We start from the raw sequence: 19,977 nt of genomic DNA, 5'->3' as shown, positions 1-19,977 counted from the left end.
AGTCAAGCTATTCTCCAAAGCACCTGAAGGCAAGACAAGAAGCAAAGGATGGAAACTAATCAGAGAGAAGCAACCTAATACTAAGGATAAATTTCCTGACAGTTAGAACAATTAATCAATGGGACAACCTGCCTCCAGAAGTTGTGAATGCTCCAATACGGGAAATTTTTAAGAAGAGACCGGACAACAATTTGTCTGAAATAGTATAGTGTTTCCTGCCTGGGCAGGGGGTTGGATTAGAAGACCTTAAATAATAATAATAATAAAGATGATGATGATGATGATGATGATGATGTTCTTGTTGTTGCTGTTGTTAAAACTGCAGCGGATTCCACAGATAATGATCCCCTTTAGCAGCACAATAACAATGAAGCTTTGCTTGCATCATTGTGTATCAGAAGGGTTCTGGATTCTGGTTCAAAATATAGCTGCCAGGCTACTGGGAAGGAAAATGCCATTAGCAGCACATCATCAACAAAGCTATTTTGCATATTGTGTATCAAAAAGCTTTTGGGTCACATTCAAAGCACCTTAAATGCCTACCAGACCCAATCTGGAAAGGGAACTCAAAATAAGCAAGATGTCAGAATCTATCACAATGCTAGTCCTCCTTTTTTTTTTTTTTTTTGTATGTGAATGCCACACTGTATCCATCATCTCTCCTCTTCCAACTTCTATTATGGACACCAGTGTCTCCTATCAAATTTCTAGCATATATTTTCCAAATGAAATTGAATCCTAGAACTCCTTTGAGTCTGTTGTCTTTTGCCACCTGCTTCTCCAACCATTGCCTGTTCTAGCTCTTATGAGGAGCATCTGTAATTGTAACTGTTTGGTCCTCATAATACAAATAATCTGATAAACTTTACTTTTGTTTTATTAATGGAATAGCTGAAATGTTTAAAAAGAAAACATAAACAATACACACAATTATAAGACAACAAAGAAAAAAGGAACAACTATATACAGGAAATATACTGTATTGAGAGATTCATATACATGTATAAATATCTACATTAGCATAGTCTTTTAAGAATGAAGGCAAATATAGGTGTTCCAGGATGTTCTGGTGAGAGGGAAGTTCCCTCAGGATCTGCTCCAGCAGAAGTCCAAAAGCTTGGAAGATTAAACCTCTGGTCCCAATGATCAATCCAGATTGGATCCTGCAATGGTAAACACTGCCCCCTATCACTTTACAGCACTTTCTGGCAATTTACAATGGAAACATTATTTTGCGCATTGCCCCCACAAACTGGGTCCTCATTTTACCAATCTTGGAAGAAATGTAAGGCTGAGTCAACCTTGAGCTGGTGAGAATCAAAGTGCAGGCTGTGGGCAGAGTTTGCCTTCAATACAGCACTTTGACCACTGCACCACTTGTTTTAAATGGATGGCATCTCATTTCCTTATAAGCATCCATAATCATATGGATGTGGAAGTCTGGAATGAGGGTGGAGTGAGAGAAAAGAGCAATTGCCCAGATATACACAATGAATCTATAGATTGTTTTTTGTGGTTAGTTGCTCCTTTGTATTCAACTCTGGCCTCAGCAAAATAATGTAGCACTTGGGGAAAAAGATGCAACTCAGCAGTCCAGCACTGGAGGCTAAGATGGAGAAAACCTGCACAGCCACCATGTATTTACCTTTGGTGCTCAGGTAAGTGGGCACAAAGGAGACCCAAACACTACAAAAGACCAGCATGCTGAAGGTGATCAGCTTGGCTTCGTTGAAGGCCCCAGGTAGTCTTCGGGCCAGAAAAGCCACTGTGAAGCAGACAACAGCCAGGAAGCCCATATAGCCAAGGGCAGAGTAAAACATGATGACAGGTCCTTCATTGCACTGCAGAACAATCTCTTCAGGATGGGAGTGCTTGTCTGTGTCAGGGAAAGGAGGAAAGATTGCCAGCCAGATGGAACAAATCAGAACTTGGACAGCAGAGCAAACAAGAACAAGAGCATTGGTTAAAGTCTTCCCAAGCCACCTCCTCATTCTGTTCCCTGGCTTTGTGGCCAAGAAGGCCAGCACCACTGTGATGGTTTTGGCCAAAAGACAAGATATGGCCACTGAGAAAACTATGATGAAGGCTGTTTGTCGGAGAAGACAGGTAACTTTCCTTGGCTGGCCAATGAAGAGAAAGGTGGTAAGAAATGAAAGGAGGAGTGAGATGAGGAGAATGTAGGAGAGATCCCGATTGTTGGCTTTAACTATTGGAGTTTCATGAGATGTTATGAAAATTACTAATACAAAGGCTGTGATGAATGACAAAAATAGAGCAAAAGAACCCAGGATGATCCCCAAATATTCTTTATATGACAAAAAGGTTATATATTTTGGAAGACAGTGATTTTGGTGTTCATTTGGATGCTGATCTTCCAAACATCTGGTGCAGTGGACTGCATCTGCAAAGAAAAGGAATGTCTTGTTTATTCATCATTTTTAAATAATAATTTTATTAAGAATTACAATCTAAACAACACAAACCAATGCAAACTTTAAAAAGAATAGAAATAATAATAAAAGGTTCAGAAAAAAGAGCAATCTGACAATTGTGACAGAATGAAGCCCTTATTAATAGACAGGCTTGCCAATAATTGGTCTCTGGACAAGGAGAGGAGATCACCCACAAGCGCTCCACACAATTGCTCCTCTTAAGGAGAGTGCAAGAAACTCACTCCAGAGAGTTTAGAGCTTTGTGGGATGAGGGAAGAGCCATCCTGCTCATGCTACAATTGGAGCCTGGGTTCATATACTTCCTTTTCTAGTCACATTTGAAATTGTTAACAGCTTTTCAATTACTAGGAACTTTTGAATCATTGGGTTTTATAGCACTAGGTGAGTTTTCTTCAGTCCTTATTTAAAGAAGTTTTAAATACAAATTTAGGGACTTATTTTTTTTGGGGGGGGGGGAATAACCAGCAAAAGGAAGACTAAAATTTTGTCTTTAAAAAGGTACAAAGAAGATTAAGGGCCCTTAATCCCTTATAATTTAAATAAATTTGGGATATGTTTTTGGAATTAATTATAAAACAACCTTCCTATGAGAAAATGCTTTTGTTTGATCTTTTTTAAAAAAAATCTATATGCTACTAAAATTCTGATTCACATTAACTTTAATTGGGCAAAATGGTGCAGCATAGGACAAGACATTTTCAATCAATTAGATGGGCTAATTTACAGAATGTGTCCAGAATCTGGTATCAATAATTCCCATGGAACTGAAACTTAGCAAATTTTATAAAACATTTTATGACATGAAATTATCATTAAGCAGTTATGGCAAAAGAAATTATCATGAAAAATATTAGCATATTATCCCCAACAATCTGGGTCCTCATTTTATCAACTTTGGAAAGATGGAAGGCTGAATCAGCCTTGAGCTCTGTCAATATTGAACTCCAGGCTATGGGCAGAATTTGTCTGAAATTCTGAACACTGTGCAACCAGGGCTCACAAAATTATTATTTTTTTAACATTGGATATTGTTGAGTCCTCCGTTTAATGGCAATAACTCACGAAGCATCTCGTAGTTTCAGGAGCCTCTTTGTTGATGTTCTGTAGCCTTGTTACAACTCAGAGGCATGCAAGCCTCTCTGCTTCTCTTAAAGACGATCCCTGGGCCAAATGGCAACATTTAGGCACGCAGCGTGCCTCGCGCATGCATGCGATCGCCGGCGCCAGCCAGTCTGGTCCCGGGCAGCCTGCAACTGCCCGGGACCATTGCAATGTCCCGAACCTGCCTTCGCAGGCTCAGGACATAACACCCCTTCCCCCCCCCGGATAAAACTACACTACATGAATAGTTACACGCGACCTCAACAAGAACGTGGTATGACACCACTTGCTCCAAGGGTGCCAAGCTATCATTCTGAGGATTAAGTCCCCAGTGTCCCTATTTCCATTTTTCCACAGAAGCTTTCCCTTACTGTTTCTGCTTTGCCAGCAGAGTTACAAAATCTTCAAGATACTTAGGAGATCTTTTAGCTCTCTGTGATCTCCTTAAGCCCTGACAATCTCCACTTTGCCCCGGGGCTGACATGGATTCGCCCCCTTTCTTGAACCCTGGTGGTCCCCATGGACCGTGCCCTGTTGCCTGGTCTGCTTGCTTGCCCACCGGGCTCATCAGATCAGGATTTTGTCCTCTTCCTAACCTGGTTGACCTGCCTAGTTGCAGGCTCTCTGGCCCCTCTAGAATACTGCCACTGGTGGGCAACTCTGTAGAGCCTCCCTGGCCCATACTGGACCTCTCATGAGGCTGTCTTCCTCCACTCCCCAGTTCCATAGTAGGACTGTCTGGGATTCCAGTACTGTCCCAAAACTCAGTTGCCCCCTCAATTACGCCGGAGATGTCAGAATTTGGGTTTGACCCTCCGACCACCTCCCCATGTGAATGCCTCCTTCTGGAAACAGAAGCAGTGCTGGGCCAGCTAGGCTGATTGTGTGCCAGCTCTCTTGCAAGGTGTGCGTTATTAGGATGCTCCCGATTATTCTCCCTGACTGGAGTGCTGAATGGAGTTAGTGAATAATGGTTATGCCCCCGGGGTGACTCCCTGGCTGGAGTAGGTACTGGTGCCCATGTGCTAGCTGGTTCCCACAAATTCCTGTTTGGAACACTCGCGGAATCTTGTGACAGGCCGTCTGTGGCCTCTTTGTTTGTGCCTGGCTGCTGCCGACACCCCTCCCTTTGCCCGTAGAGGTCCCCCTCCCCCCCGGAAAAGAACCAGGAGTCTCTGAAGGTAAGTCTAGTCTTGTACGCAGCTGGTCGATATGCCATCGCAGGATACGACCATTATCCAAGGAAACCTCATAGGACAAAGGACCTGTAACCTTGCAAACTAGGGCAGGAACCCACAAGTGACCTGGCCCGTAATTACGGGTCCAAACCAAGGCACCCACTTGCAATTGCCTCGGTGCCCTGGGTTGTGTACCCCTAGGAGGCAGTCTGTCCGGGTGCAACTGGTCAAGTTTAGTAGTCAGTTTGCGCTCCCAGCGAAGTTCAGCAGGGCTTCTCCCAGTAGAAGTTGAAGGTGTGGTGTGGTAAGCAAGAAGAAAATCTGCCAACCTGTGGTGCCAGTCCCCATAGGTCAGTTTCTTTAAAGCATCCTTGGTGATGCGGATCATCCGTTCAGCCATACCGTTGGTGGAAGGGTGGAAAGGCGCAGAGGTGGCATGATGAATCATGTTGGCCTGTAAGAAAGCTTGGAATTCGGAAGAAGTGAATTGGGGCCCATTGTCAGACACCAAAACATTCGGAAGCCCATGTGCAACAAAAATCCCCCTAAGGACTTGAATGGTCTTTGCAGTGGTAGTGGAAGAGACAGGTACAACCTCAAGCCATTTTGAATGGCTATCAACCAGGACCAAGAAGAATTGACCCTGAAAGGGCCCAGCGTAATCAATGTGCACTCTAGACCAGGGTGACTGCATTTCCTCCCATCTATATACAGGAGCCTGGGGCATTTCTGGGCGTGAGCGCTGACAAAGGTGGCATGCATGCACCTTAGCCTCAATTTCCTTGTCTAACCCAGGCCACCACAAATGGCTGCGTGCAAGCGCCTTCATTCGTACAATGCCAGGTTGACCCTCATGAAGGGAACCTAAGACCCTAGACCTCATTGAGGTAGGAATGACAACTCTGCTGCCCCACAGCAGACAACCTTGAAATGTGGATAATTCATGTCTCTTAAGCCAGAAACTCTGAAACTCAGTGCCAGGACAACTCTGTGGCCATCCAGACAAAACCCAGGATAAGACACGAGAAAGTGTAAGATCAGTGGTTGATTCAGCAGCCACATCCCTGGCATTTAAAGGTGACTCAGGCAGTGCCTGAATAGAAAGAATGTTGATGGCAGGGGCTGGATCAGCCTCCACTACTTATAAGGGTAATCTACTGAGGCCATCAGCATGGCCCATTTCCTTGCCAGGTTTGTGAATTAAGGAAAAATCATAGGCTGACAGAAAGATTGACCATCTCAGCATCCTGGGGGAGATGATATGGGGAGTTTGTTTATTTGTAGTAAACAACCCCAACAAAGGCTTATGGTCGGTGTAGACCATAAAATGTCTGCCATATAAAAAATCATGGAATTTTTTAATTCCAGCAACAACAGCTAAGGCCTCCCTGTCTATCTGGGCATAATTTCGCTCAGCAGAAGACAAGGTTCTGGAGTAATACGCAACAGGAACCTGAGTTCCATCCGGTCTAAGGTGGCTAAGTACTGCTCCCACCCCATAAGGGGAGGCATCACAAGCGATGCACACAGGGAGTGTTTCATTGAAATGAGCAAGCACATTATTGGAAGTGAGTAAGACCTTAACCTCATTGAAACTTGCTTCATGTTCTTGCGACCACTGCCACACTGCCTGTTTGTCCAGAAGCCTATGAAGTGGTTCAGCTACATTAGCCTTGTTAGGAATGAATGAATTATAGAAATTCAAGAGGCCCAGGAAAGCTTGTAGTTCAGCTTTGGACCTAGGCCTAGGAGCTTGCATAATAGCTTTTAATTTGGACTCAGCAGGATGAATCCCATTGGCATCAATTTTGAATCCCAGAAAATCTGTAGAAGGCACCCCAATTTTACATTTGTCCTTTTTGAGTTTGAGTCCTGTTTTCCGGAACCGCAGCAGGACAGTCCTCAATCTCTCAGCTAAATTTTGGGTAGAGTCTCCTGCAATTAAGACATCATCAAAATAGGGGCAAACCCCTGGTATACCCCTCAGTGTATTTTCCATTACGCTTTGGAAAATTCCAGGAGCCACATTTACTCGAAACTGTAGCCTTTTTACTTTGAATGCCCCCCTGTGTGTTACAATGGTTTGTGCTTCAGCAGCAGCTTCATCAACAGGTAACTGTTGATAAGCCTATGCTAAGTCAAGCTTTGCAAAAACATGCCCCCCCTTGAGGGAAGCCAGAATATGGCTGACTACAGGTACAGGATAGGCATGTTGTTGCAATGCCTTATTTAGAGTGCATTTGTAATCTGCACAGATGCGAATATCCCCATTAGCCTTAAGAGGCGTGACTATGGGGGTTTCCCAAGGACTGGAATCAACAGGTTCTAAAACACCTTGCTGAATCAATTTGTCCAATTCAGCATCAATTTTCCCTTTTAAAGCAAAAGGTACTCTCCTAGCTTTTACTCTGATAGGAGTGACAGTGGGGTCCAATTTTAAGGAAACTGGGGGTCCCTTGTATGTGCCCAGCTGTGGGCTGAAAACATCTGCGAATTCTTTGCAGACTTCTTGTAGACCTGCTGTTTGCAAGCTATTGAGCCCTGTAACTTGTATTCCCAAGGCCTCAAACCAATCGAGTCCTATGAGACTCGTGCGCTCACGCCCCCCCCCCACTATTAATACATCTAATGGACCTTCAAAATCCTTATATTGTACGCTAAGGGTGGCCTCCCCCTTAACACACACTTTGGAGTTTTGAAAATCTGTTAGAACTATATTAGAAGGCCTAAGCTTGGCCTGGAACCCACTACCAGAACAAATCTTCCTGAATGTGTGAATGGAAATAATTGAAAGTGCAGACCCAGTGTCCAGTTCCATGACCAATGGAACTCCTTGCAACTTCACTTTAAGTGACAATTTCTTTTTGAGTGGCTTGTGTGTGCCTGTCCTAAAAATGCTTCTTCATGAAGCACAGAAACCCACCCTGTTTTGGCTGGGGACCCTGGTACCTTTCAGGTGCAATTCTTCTCGGGGTTGTACCTTCTGATGGCCCAGACACACAGCTGCTATGTGGCCTTGCTTTCCACATGCTCTACAGATCGCAGAATGAAACCTGCAGTCGGTCCTCTTTTGGCGACCTCCATACCCGAAGCACTTGGGAACAGCTGAAGACTTTTCTTTGCCTTCCTTCTGCTTCCCATCTTTGGTTGGGTAGAGATGATCTATTTCTTCATCAGGGTCCTCTTCCGAGCTCCCTTGGACTCCCTAATGGTGCACAGCAACAGCTTCTGGAGCACTTCTGATAGGCCTCATATTCTTGATTGCCCCACCTGCTGCCTCTTCTGCAGTAACCTCTCTCAAGGCATCTTGGAATGATAATTCTTCTTTAGCAAAAAGTCTCTGCTGCAAGTCTCTGTTTCTCAGTCCACAAACAAATCTGTCTCTCAGCCTTTCTTCTAAGTCTTTAAACTCACAAAGCTTAGCTGCTCTTCTCAATGCAGCAATGTACTCTTTAGCTGATTCACTAGCCCGTTGATCCCTCTGTTCAAAAGTATGTCTCCATGCAATAACAGACAACTTGGGTTGGAAATGTTCTTTTAATAATTTCTTTAAATCTGTGTAGGTGACAGATTCAAGAGGTGCAGGAGCTGCTAAGTTTTCAGCAATTTCAAATGCATCTTGACCACAAACACACAGCAGGGTGGCGGCCTTTAAGCCATCTTCTCTCACTTGATTTACTCTGAAATAATTTTCTACTCTGGCCACATAAGACTCCCATCTTTCTGGATGCGTAACATCGAACTCAGAAAGTCTTCCTATCTTTGCCATCTTTGCAGTAGTACAAGGAAGGGTCTATCAGCCAGCTTACCTCCAACGACGCTGTATTGGCAGGCAGTTGCTGAGTTTAATGCCGTTTCCTTGCTGCTTCAGGACTCCTGGGTAAGCTTACAATTTCTTCAGTTTAATTGTAAGGCATCCCATCCTCGTCGCCAGTGTTGAGTCCTCCGTTTAATGGCAATAACTCACGAAGCATAGTTTCAGAAGCTTCTTTATTGATGTTCTGTAGCCTCGTTACAACTCAGAGGCATGCAAGCCTCTCTGCTTCTCTTAAAGACGATCCCCAGGCCAAATGGCAACATTTAGGCACGCAGCGCGCCTCGCGCATGTGCACGATCACCTGCGCCAGCCAGTCTGGTCCCGGGCAGCCTGCAACTACCCAGGACTGTTGCAACATCCCGAGCCTGCCTTCGCAGGCTCAGGACATAACAGATATATTTAATTTTTGTACAATGGACCCAGAAGTTAGTTTTAAGAGTGTCTTCCTTTATAGATAGACCAGTGGTTCTCAACCTTTTTTCTGTGGCGACCCCAGTCATAAGGGCGCACCGCACATGCGCAGCAGTGCCTCCATGCGCAGCGCGCGTGCACGGCGCGGCGCACATGCGCAGTGCCGCCAGCTGACAAAAAAATGGCGGATCGCATTGTTTGGAGACCCTCGTGAAATGGTCGTTCGACCCCAAATGGGGCCGCAACCCACAGGTTGAGAACCGCTGAGATAGACTGTGTTTAATGGATGCTATGGAAAAGAAACAAGTATTATCTCGCATGATTTAGATGGATTTAAAAGTGTTTTGGTGTTTTGACCAGAGCAATGAATGAATTAATAGGAAAAAAACCCTTTTAACAATTGATCTTATAACAGAATTAGAATGGACCTTGGAGGTCTTCTAGCCCAACCCTCTGCTCAGGAATCAGGAATGGACAGAGAGCAGTCTTTTAATTTCTTTAAAAATATATATTCTGGAAACAATGAACTTTATCATTCTCTTACACTTTAAAATGTTCATGCTTATTTCTGTTCCATCTCTATATTTGTAAGTTAAATCCAATATTAATAGTTATCACTTCGCTTCCTTCCTAAAGGAGATCCAACTTTAAGAAATTCCTGAAATCTCTTACTAATCACTGAAATCAGGAAGGCCTACAACATTTGCAAATGTTCCTCAAAAAGTTCTCTAGAAGGACAGAGCATCAGTGCAGCTTAGCCCGAGATTCAGTAGATCAGCCCCTTTTATCAGAGTAGCAGAGATGATGGAGAAGCTTCTGATGAGTACATTCTCAGGAAGGTGCCACATGCCCTGGAAAAAGCTGTGGTTGCTTTAATGCAGTGCTTTTCAAACTTGGCAACTTAGAAATGTGTGGTCTTCAACTCTCAGAATATCCTAGCCAGTTGTCAAGCTTGAAAAAGACTGCTTTAATGCGTTTCAGGCAGGGGCTGCATTTATCTTCTAATGTTTCTCTTTGAAACCAGTTGCTGAGTCCTAATAGTGTCAAAATAATTTCTGGGGTCCCAATCTGAGCCAGGGTTGCACAAGAACAAATTAGAATTAAATCAAAACAAGATGGTCGAAGAGAAAAAAAGGTTTGTTTAAAAGGCAATTAATTAGATTGTAAAATATCCCCACCCAAAAAATAGTTTTGCAATAGGAATGCTTAATATTCCTATTGTTCTAGCTAAGAAGCAAAGGTTGCATGTAGATTTCTGAAACCTGGCATCATAACACAAAACCCATTATCATTATCCCACTTCCTTTATTAATGTTTATATTATGAAGCAAATTGCAAATTTTAAAAATGAAATAAAGACAAAATGCATATTTAAAAATACCACTGAGTACATTCAAATGTTTGCAAAAAAATTGCTTCCTTCAGGAACCATTCACCTTTCTGAGTGGAGATGGTCCCCTTTGCACAAGGAACACAGTCATAGCAGCAAACTGGCTGTCCTCTCTGGACTACCTTGAGAAAACCAGAATGGCAGCTTTCCACACATCTGGAAGGAGGCAGGGTCTAAGCAGACAATCAATAGCAATAGCATTTAGATTTATATACTGCTTCATAGTGCTTTACAGACCCCTCTAAGCAGTTTACAGAATCAGCATATTGCCCCAAATAATTTGTGTCCTCATTTTACTGACCTCAGAAGGATGGAAGGCTGAGTCAACCTTGAGCCAGTGAGAATTGAACTGCTGGCAGTCATCAGAATTAGCCTGCAATATAGCATTCTAACCACTGTGTCAGCACAGCTCATAGTTAGCACTCTTTTTGAGAGCCACTAAGGCAGTGGTTCTCAACCTTTCTAATGCCGTGACCCCATAATACAGTTCCCCATGTTGTGGTGACCCCCAAGTGGGTGTGGCCACCAATAAGAGGGAGTAGGACAGCTAGGGAAAAGGGGAAAAAATGGTGGACTGCATTGTTTGGCGACCCCCGTAAAATGGTCATTCGACCCCAAATGGGGTCCCGACCCACAGGTTGAGAACCACTGCGCTAAGGCCATTTGGAGGTTTATCTCCAAGTAGCCTCAACAACTCTTAGAAAGAGTGCCAATGACCAGATGACTACAAGGAACATAAATCCTTCCGCTCCCCACCATTCAGTCAGAACTGAAGAAACTTCTTGGATGAGAAGTGAAATGTCTTCAAGGAAAAACAAAGAAAGTCCAGTTACCTCTTGAAAAAGCACCTTTGGAATGTCCATTTATTTATTTAATACATTTATATAACAGCCCATCTTTCAACCAACTCTGGGTGGCTCTCAATCAAAAATTAAGAGGCACATAAAATCATTGTAAAACTAAAAAGTCAACTGATTAAAATACTAAAATTTAAAAAACAAACAAACAAACCTCAAGAACAAAAACGAGGCACCAATCCATTCTAATATGCAATTATCTAGTCTTCTCCCAATGCATGGAGGAAAAGGCAACTTTTCAAAGCCTTACAGAAGGCTAAAAGCCTGGACGCCTGGTGAACTTCAAGTGGCAAAATGTTATAGGCAGGCCTGCCACAGAAAACACATGCTTCCTGGTTCTCATCATATGCCAACGAGAGCCTCAAAAATTAGTTGATCTTCATTGCTCTTCTCTTACAATTGGTATTACTCTAATTGTCACTCCTTTGTGTTATTCTGCTAATTGACTGCGGTTTGTTTATTTATATTTCATATTTTTTTAACTGCCCATCTCCCTCAGAAAGGGGGTCTTTATCATAATATTTTGGTTTTATATTTTATATTTTTTGTTGCTAGTATATTTCTATATGCATAAACATTGTGCAGAGGGCTATTCCTGGTGGGTAGTTTTACAATATTAATGATAAATAAATAAATAAATACATACATACATACATACATACATACATACGCAAACCAATAGTTATAGAAATGTGTTTTATTTTCCAAGTTCAATTGTTGGAAACTGCCTTATTCATGAAACACAATGCATTCTATGGTACCTGAAATGGCCAAATGAATAGCAAAAAGAGATCAGAAGATCTAAAGAACTTCAGAGAGAATCTTACAGTAATTACATAGTAGGTGAAAGTAAGGGGAGTGACATGGAACGACTTCTTCCCTCCCACCTGGTTGAGCCATTTGAGCCTCACCATGGCGTCTTCATCAATGTTAAATTGGGGCTCTGAGGAGCCCTGCCTTCCTATGCTTCCAAATTGCACACTGACGATAGAACCATTAGGAAATTTCACCCAATTCACAATGTCCAGATCAGCTGCTAGTTCACCATTCTCATCTAAATACACTCCATCCGTGGAAGTGTTGTAAAAGTGAGAATCTTGCAAGAAAGGATGAAGCTGCAACAGCAAAGAAAAGGTTTGTGTTTAGTAAAAACAAATTTCTGTTGAGCAGTCCTACCAACCCCAAAATAGCTTTTATTAATCTTATTTATAGATGATAAGAAGTACAGGAAGTCCTCGCATAATGACTACAGTTAGGGCTGGAATCTTGGTTGTTGAGGAAGGTGGTCATTAAGTGAGATGTTATGTGATTGTTACGCTCAACAACCATGGTCCTACCATTCCCAGTTGGAGCTGTTAAGCACTCTTATGGGCCATTAAGCGAACAGAATATCAGGTAATGAGTGAAGGCATCCTGGCATGGAGCTCAGGGAGAAAAGGATTTTCTTAATTTTGACAGCTAAAATCCTTCAACAGGGGAGCTCCCTGTTGAAGGATTTCAGCCAGTCACCAGAGACAAAATGGAGTTCTCTTGGCAGCTGGCAGCAGTTTGCTACTTTCTCTGCTGGCTTCCCCATTGACTTTCTGGGATATCAGGTAGAGAAGTTTGCAGACAGGAATCACATGATCATGGGGTGCTTGGCAACAGGTTGTAAGTACAAATAGGTTGCACAAACTCAGATCGGTTTGTGCAATATTTTGTGACAGTGGGAAGTGCTTTATAGGACATAAAACACAGGTGTCACACTCGCCACATCACGTGACGTGTTGTGACGTATCGTGACTTTTTTCGTATTGCTGGAAATGGGGTGGGTGCCGCCTCCGCACAATGCAACCGGCCCGTAGGCCAGTAGTTCAACACCCCTGATGTAAAACATCCTTGCTGAGCTTGTCATTAATTTGAAGCATCATTAAGTGAGGATTAGCTGTATATATATTTGAGATGTCCTTAATGCTCTTTGAGCTTGGTTTTTTGCTCACAGATATTTCAGTACCCAGTTAGGTAAATATAAAGATGAAGGTTCTTGCAGATATTTCATTACTCATAAACAATAATATTGTCATGTTACCTAGCAGGAAAGCGAAATGTCTTCAAGCATATAACCAAGTAAAGAGAGCACTAAAGGACTCCACAGTTCAACCCTGAGCTACACAGACAGATTCTCTTATATATTTTGAACTGGACTTTCCTAAATTACAAAATCAATGGTTTAAGGACTTACATTATGAAATGTTTTTCCCAGTAAGTTTAAAAAATCCCCCCCCCCCAGGAGTAGATGGTAGTCCATCACCAAAAATGTGTTGGGGCACAATGAACTCATTCTTACAACACCTTCCCCATTTCTGAATTCAGTTCTAAAATCATATTCTTCCAGATAGACAGTGTGGTTAACCTTTCGGCCTTTAAGAGGTCACTTCAAATTGTCTAAAACCATAAGGAAAATGAATGCTAATGAAAATAGACATGACCTAAGGCAGAATTTTTATTTAAGGTATTAAATGTATGTCTACTATCTGTCATGGATATTTATATATAATTATCTGGAATACTCTAAATTGCCATAAGCACTATCTGGTAGATTGTATTTAGAGAAGTCAATAAATAAACCTCATCCCCACTAGAACAGACGCTTTCTGAAGATTCCGGAATTGCTTTTCAGATGCACATGTTCAGTAGGAATCTCTGTGATTTGGAAGGGAATACCTGCCACGGTTGCAGAATTTGCAGTACTGATGTCCCTCCATCACCTTCCACCTTCCTCCTCTTGAATTGAGAAGAATAAGCTACATCTAAGGCCCGTGCCAGGCCCCAGACAGTGTGGTAAATACGAGAGGTGTCTAGAGACACAGTTTTTTCAATCTCGCTTTGGGGAAGGGTCCCCACTGCCTCATTCTCAATGCATCTTGTCCAGCCTTTCACCGATGGGGCAGCCTTGAAGTAAAAGCAGGGAAATGCTATATATGTAAACCGATATAGAGAAATGAAAAGAGGGAGGAAATCATACTTTATCTTTTTCTTTTTCCGAGTAAGAAAGGAAAATAAACCGTGAATGTTTTTATATGATACAACATTATATTTCAAGTCAAATGTGAGGTCCCACAAAGCTGTTGTGACAAGGATTTTCCCTGTGAAGATTGTTGATTCTGCAAAATGTGATTTTATGTACAATGTTGAGCTTTCAATTATATTCACTATTGCCCATATCCCAGTCATAAAGAATCCAGGGTCTGAAAAGTAAATAAATACATTCACTTCTTTCCACTTCTGCACTGAGGCAGAATTGGCATTTACGGTGATGGCCACATTTTGTCTATTCACTCCTGAAAAAGTTTGTGAGAAAATAACACATATCCCGTTCTCGAACAGCATTGGCACCAATGTTCCCATGAAATGCTTGCCATTGTCAGTGTCTGGAGCAAAGAGACCAACTGATGTCCATTGGAAATGCAGGAGCAATTTGAGGATTCCCAGATATTGGATTCCTTCTTTGGGGAGAATGGTGGAGAAAAAGGGGAACTGTGTTTTATCACTCAGAAGATGGGAAACAAAAGAATAACTGACCTGATAAAGAGAAGAACAAATTGGTGATTGGCTTAGTTTCAGGACAGGGTTTGCTAGTGTTTTGTTTCCAAATTGCTATTATGCTGAATGTTATTTTAGATTGCCTAACGCATTCTGTTCAGCGTAGGTTGTCCTATTTATGTCTGTTACTGTTTTCAAGCCACTTGGTACCTAAAAGCCTGTGCAATTATTTAATTTGTGATCCTTTGAGATGCTACAGCTCTCTCCTTATACCATATTTTGCTGGCTCATCCATTAATGAGATGTGATCACCAGAATATAAGATTATGGATCTCTCATATCACCTTCCTGTATATCTAATGTTTGCTTTGAATTTATAGGCTCTATATAGGAAGATAGATAAGATAAGATAAGATAAGATAAGATAAGATAAGATAAGATAAGATAAGATAGGATAGGATAAGATAACCATTATTGTCATTTTATACTGTAGACACAATGGCACACATCAAAAATGAAATTTAGTTGGCCGCTCTCAAAGTGAAATACATACATGACACACACTTAAACATACTATGAACAACATATGTACAGACCCACATCTTCTACATGTACGTAGCAAATAAATATTAAATATTGTCCATCTTGAATATATAACGGAAGGAGGAAGCTTGAGAGTGGTGCTGTGGTTAGAGTGCAGTACAGCAGGTTACTTCTACTGACTGCAGACTGCCAGCAGTTCGGCAGTTCAATTTTCACCTGCTCAAGGTTGACTCAGCCTTCCATCCTTTTGAGGTCAATAAAATGAGGAGCCAGATTGTTGGGGGCAATATGCTGACTCTGTAAACCACTTAGAGAGGGCTGTAAAGCACTGTGAAGCAGTATATAAGTTTAAATGCTAGTGCTATTGCTCTTCATTTTCATTTCTATCATCTCATCTGTGATTTTATTCAGGTTGTACTTGTTAAACAATACACTTACTTTGGAGTGCAAACAAAATACTGGATTTCTACCCATTAATGCCAACTAGCCAGATTCCAGCTAATTAGACCCCCCCCCATTATAAGTCTTTACAGTGAAATTTAAAAAGAGACTTTCTCACCTGAGGGATTTTGTAGTTGCCTGACATGGATGAAATTAAGAAGGAGATGTCTGTTTCTGTCCCTTCAATTATAGTTAAGAGGTTATTCTGTCTTCCTCCACACCTGTAGTTTGGAACATCTGCCTGCCCAGGAGAGAGCAGATCTACCAAACCTTCTGATGTTGTTCTGGCATCAAAGTAATTGTCATGAATATTGTAGCCCAGGGTGAGGTTGGGTAAGATATTGGGATCCTGGTTGATCTCACGGATAGCAAACAAGAAGGACAGGATTTTCCAGCACTGTGAGGTTGCTTTCCTGAAAATAGACACACACACACACACACACACACACACACACACACACACACACACATGCAGACAGACACACACATGATAAATCATATGGTTTTCCATCACAGGGAAAGCAATGCCTTTAGTATTGGTTTTCTTCATTCTTTTGGTTTATCTAGAAAATAGACACATTTAATTTCTAGTCAAAATCTAAAACTGATCTGTTGGTGTGCAAGGGAATTGATTTGAAGTCTATTGTAAAAACCGTCATCTTTACTCAGGCTATCTAAACCTCCCTTTTATACTCCTCAGATTTAACCTAGAAGTTCTGTGCCACATTTTTTTCTGCCTCGGAGATGTTTATCATCTTTGGTATTTGTGTTTTCTATTCCTTCTGTACTAGTAAGACTCCAAACATACAGTGCACTCAGAAAGTATTCAGACCCCCTTCACTTTTGTCAATTTTGTTAATGCTGAAGCCTGATTCTACAGTCGTTGAAATTCATTTTTTTTCTCATTAATCTACACTCAGTACCCCATAATGACAAAGTGAAAACAGAATTTTAGAAATGTTTGTACTTTGTTGAAGCACCTTTGGCAGCAATTACAGCCTCAAGTCTTTCCGGCTATAATGTGACAAGAATTGCACACTTAGATTGGGGGATTTTCTGCCATTCTTCCTTGCAAATCCTCTCAAGCTCAGTTAGCTTGGATGGCGACTGTCGGTGGACAGCCATTTTCGGGTCGCTTCAGAGATGTTCAATAGAATTCAAGTCAGGGCTCTGGCTGGGCCACTCTAGGGCATTCACAGAATTGTCCCTAAGCCACTCCTGTGTTGTCTTAGCTGTGTGCTTAGGATTGTTGTCATGTTGGAAAGTGAACCTTCTGCCCAGTCTGAGGTCCTGAGCATTGTGGAACAGGTTTTCATTGAAGATATCCCTGTACTTTGCTCCATTCAGCTTTCCCACAACCTTAACCAGTCTCCCAGTACCTGCTGCTGAAAAACAACCCCACAGCATGATGCTTCACTATTAGGATGATATTAGACAGGTGATGAGCGGTGCCCTGGTTTCCTCCAGACATAACATTTAGAATTGAGGCCAAACAGTTCCATCTTGGTTTCAGACCAAAGAATCTTGTTCCTCTGAGAATCCTTGCTTTTTTGCAAACTCCAAGTGGGCTTTCATGTGTTTTGCACTGAGGAGAGGCTTCTGTCTAGCCACTCTGCCATAAAACTCAGATCGGTGAAAGGCTGCAGTGATGGTTGTCCTTCTGGAACTCTATCCCATCTCCACACAAGATCTCTGGAGCTCAGTCAGAATGACCATTGGGTTCTTGGTGACCTCTCTTACACCCCTGATTGCGCAGTTTGATTGGGAAACCAGCTCTTGGAAGAGTCCTGGTTGTGCCAAACTTCTTCCATATGAGAATTATAGAGGCCACTGTGCTCTTAGAAATATTCAGTGCAGCAGACATTTTATTGTAGCCTTTCCCAGATCTGTGCCTTGCAATAATCCTGTCTCTGAGCTCTGCAGGCAGTTCCTTTAACATCATGGCTTTTGCTGAGCTAAATTTCAAGTGCTGTTGCAAAGGGTCTGAATACTTATGCCAATGTGATATTTCAGTTTTTTTATTTTTAATAAATTTACAGACATTTGTAAAATTCTGTTTTCACTTTGTCATTATGGGAAACTGAATGTAGATTAATGAGAAAAAAATGAATTTCAACAACTATAGAATCAGACTGCAGCATAACAAAATTGACAAAAGTGAAAGGGGTCTGAATACTTTCTGAATGCAGCGTACATTTGTATATGCTCCCACAATGATATAGCATCTCTCAGGACAACTAAGCATCTCATAGAATGCAGAATTTCACTATAGAATAGGCTGCTATCACAGGACAAGTTAATAGGTAACAGAATAACAGAGTAGGAAAGGATCCTGGGGGTCTTCTAATCCAACTCCCTGCAGGAGACCCCGTATCATTCCAGACAAGTGGCTATCCAGTCCCTTCTTAAGAACCTCCAGTGATGAAGCACCCACAACGTCTGAAGGCAAGTTGTTCCACTGGTTAATTGTTCTCACTGTTAGGAAATTTTTCCTTAGTTCTAGGTTGAATCTGTCCTTGATTAGTTTCCATCCATTGTTTCTTGTCTTGCCTTTTAATGCTTTGGAAAATATGTTGATCCCTTCTTGTTTGTGGCAGCCCCTCAAATATTGGAATACTGCTATCAAATCACCACTAATCCTTCTTTTCACTAGACTAGACATATCCAATTGCTGCAACTATTCTTCATATGTTTTAGCCTCCAGCCCCCTAATAATGTTTGTTCCTCTTTGTTGAGGAACAAAGACCTAGTAGAAGCAATGATCTCAAAGTTAAAACTTTTTTTTTCTTCTGTGGGCAAAATCAAACATACTTAATATGCATTCACACCTGAATGCTGGCATGTCTGCCCTACAGCTGTAAACAGAGAAAGGGCAGAGATATTAAGAAATTGAGCAGGAAGAGTTTTTGGGAAATTCCTGGAATTGTTTTTGAGTGGCAGAGTCTGCCTATTCTGCGCATCAGGAAGAAAGAATTTGCAGCAGGAGACCCAGCAAGAGAAAAACAGGATCTGAAAAAGTCATTACTTTCTCCAAATGGCTGGTCTCAGTCTTGCCCTGGAGCAAGAGAAAACTAATGCAAGTAGATTTTTTTTCACATATTTTGTCTTTTCTGGATATCCTGCTCATTCAATGTTCTTCATAGGTTTGTATGGAGATTCAGAGAAAAGGCATGGAGTACATCTAGCTCTATTCCGATGACTTTTTTTATGCAACCTTTATGTGTTAAGGAACCTGAAGGCAAAAATGACATAGTGGGCATTGGGTAGTGCCTTAGTTTTGACCCTGCTAAAACCTCTGTCTCCAGTGATCCAGACAAAAGAGATGATGAAAAAGTACAGTTGTTCCAAATTAGAGGATACCTAAAGCTTTTTGAATCAATAGCATGCAGGGTGGGAGATGCTGTTTTACCAGGAAACTTTGTTAGCTGGAGCCTGTTTGAAAGTGAATGGTAGAAATGAAGTGGTTGTTGCAGAAGCGATTCCAGTAATGAGATAGTCCCCAGGCTTGAAATAAGTCAATGGATCGGACTCATCCCTTTCTAAAGTTAAGGAGCATTTGGCCTTATGTATCCTGCAGGCTGTTCGGGACAACAGAAGCATCAGGAGGAGCAGAACCATTTCCTATGTGTCTTGCAGAGTCAGGTGGCTCTAAAAAGAATTAAAGGAGCGGTTCCAGGAGGCAAAGTGCTCTTGCAATATCACAATTGCTTTTGTGGCTTTCCTAGCACAGACAGAATTCAGCTTAAAGGCTCAAGTTTTACAGCACAGTATCACAACTTCTCAGTGATAATAAAGGCTTTTTTGTCCCTGAGCACCCAAACTGTGATGAACGATATTTCCTCTATTTATCTTGAAAGTGATGTTTGTGTCAGCTCAACAGTGAATTTTGGAGAATTCCCAAGATGTGTTATTAGAAGGCAGTCAAAATCAATGTGATTTTGATAATTATATGGAGAAGCATCACTTCTGTTTCCAAGTTTTTCCTTTGATTTCAATAACAAGGGAATAGGGAAGAAAAATGTATTTGTGTAGCAACTTCCTTCCTTCTGTTGAAGGAAAAGTCTTCTTCATCGTGGTTCAGTCCAAGCCGGGGATAAACAACATGGTGACTGCTTTAGAAAGAAGGTTTCTATATATTTTCCTGCCCTTTTAATATTTCCTTCTCTGGGGGGCTGACTTCCCTCCCTCCCTCCCTCCCTCCCTCCCTCCCTTCCTTCCTTCTTTTTCTTTTTCTTTGTTTTATAACATTTATATAGCTATCCAT

At 41.8% G+C, this 19,977-nt stretch overlaps 1 protein-coding gene across 1 annotated transcript in view; it reads right to left on the bottom strand.

Moving 5' to 3' along the window:
- Nucleotides 1-1,496: 1,496 nt before the first annotated feature.
- Nucleotides 1,497-19,977, bottom strand: part of LOC120305044 (vomeronasal type-2 receptor 26-like) — a 20,831-nt gene continuing 2,350 nt past the window's right edge. Inside the window, exons 3-7 of the mRNA XM_039336351.1 lie at nucleotides 15,832-16,126; nucleotides 13,911-14,138; nucleotides 11,969-12,322; nucleotides 10,397-10,523; nucleotides 1,497-2,401 (exon numbers count right to left, since the gene is read on the bottom strand). Coding sequence (XP_039192285.1) covers nucleotides 1,497-2,401; nucleotides 10,397-10,523; nucleotides 11,969-12,322; nucleotides 13,911-14,138; nucleotides 15,832-15,858 — 1,641 coding nt within the window. The 5' untranslated portion in view covers nucleotides 15,859-16,126. The remainder of the gene's footprint in view (nucleotides 2,402-10,396; nucleotides 10,524-11,968; nucleotides 12,323-13,910; nucleotides 14,139-15,831; nucleotides 16,127-19,977) is intronic.

This window comes from Crotalus tigris, unplaced genomic scaffold, assembly GCF_016545835.1.
Source record: "Crotalus tigris isolate CLP2741 ecotype Arizona unplaced genomic scaffold, ASM1654583v1 scf7180000017666.379230911805:20528666, whole genome shotgun sequence".
NCBI classification, from domain to species: Eukaryota; Metazoa; Chordata; class Lepidosauria; order Squamata; family Viperidae; genus Crotalus; species Crotalus tigris.
The sequence above is the reverse complement of the archived record's forward strand: the minus strand, read 5'-3'. Positions and strand labels throughout refer to the sequence as shown.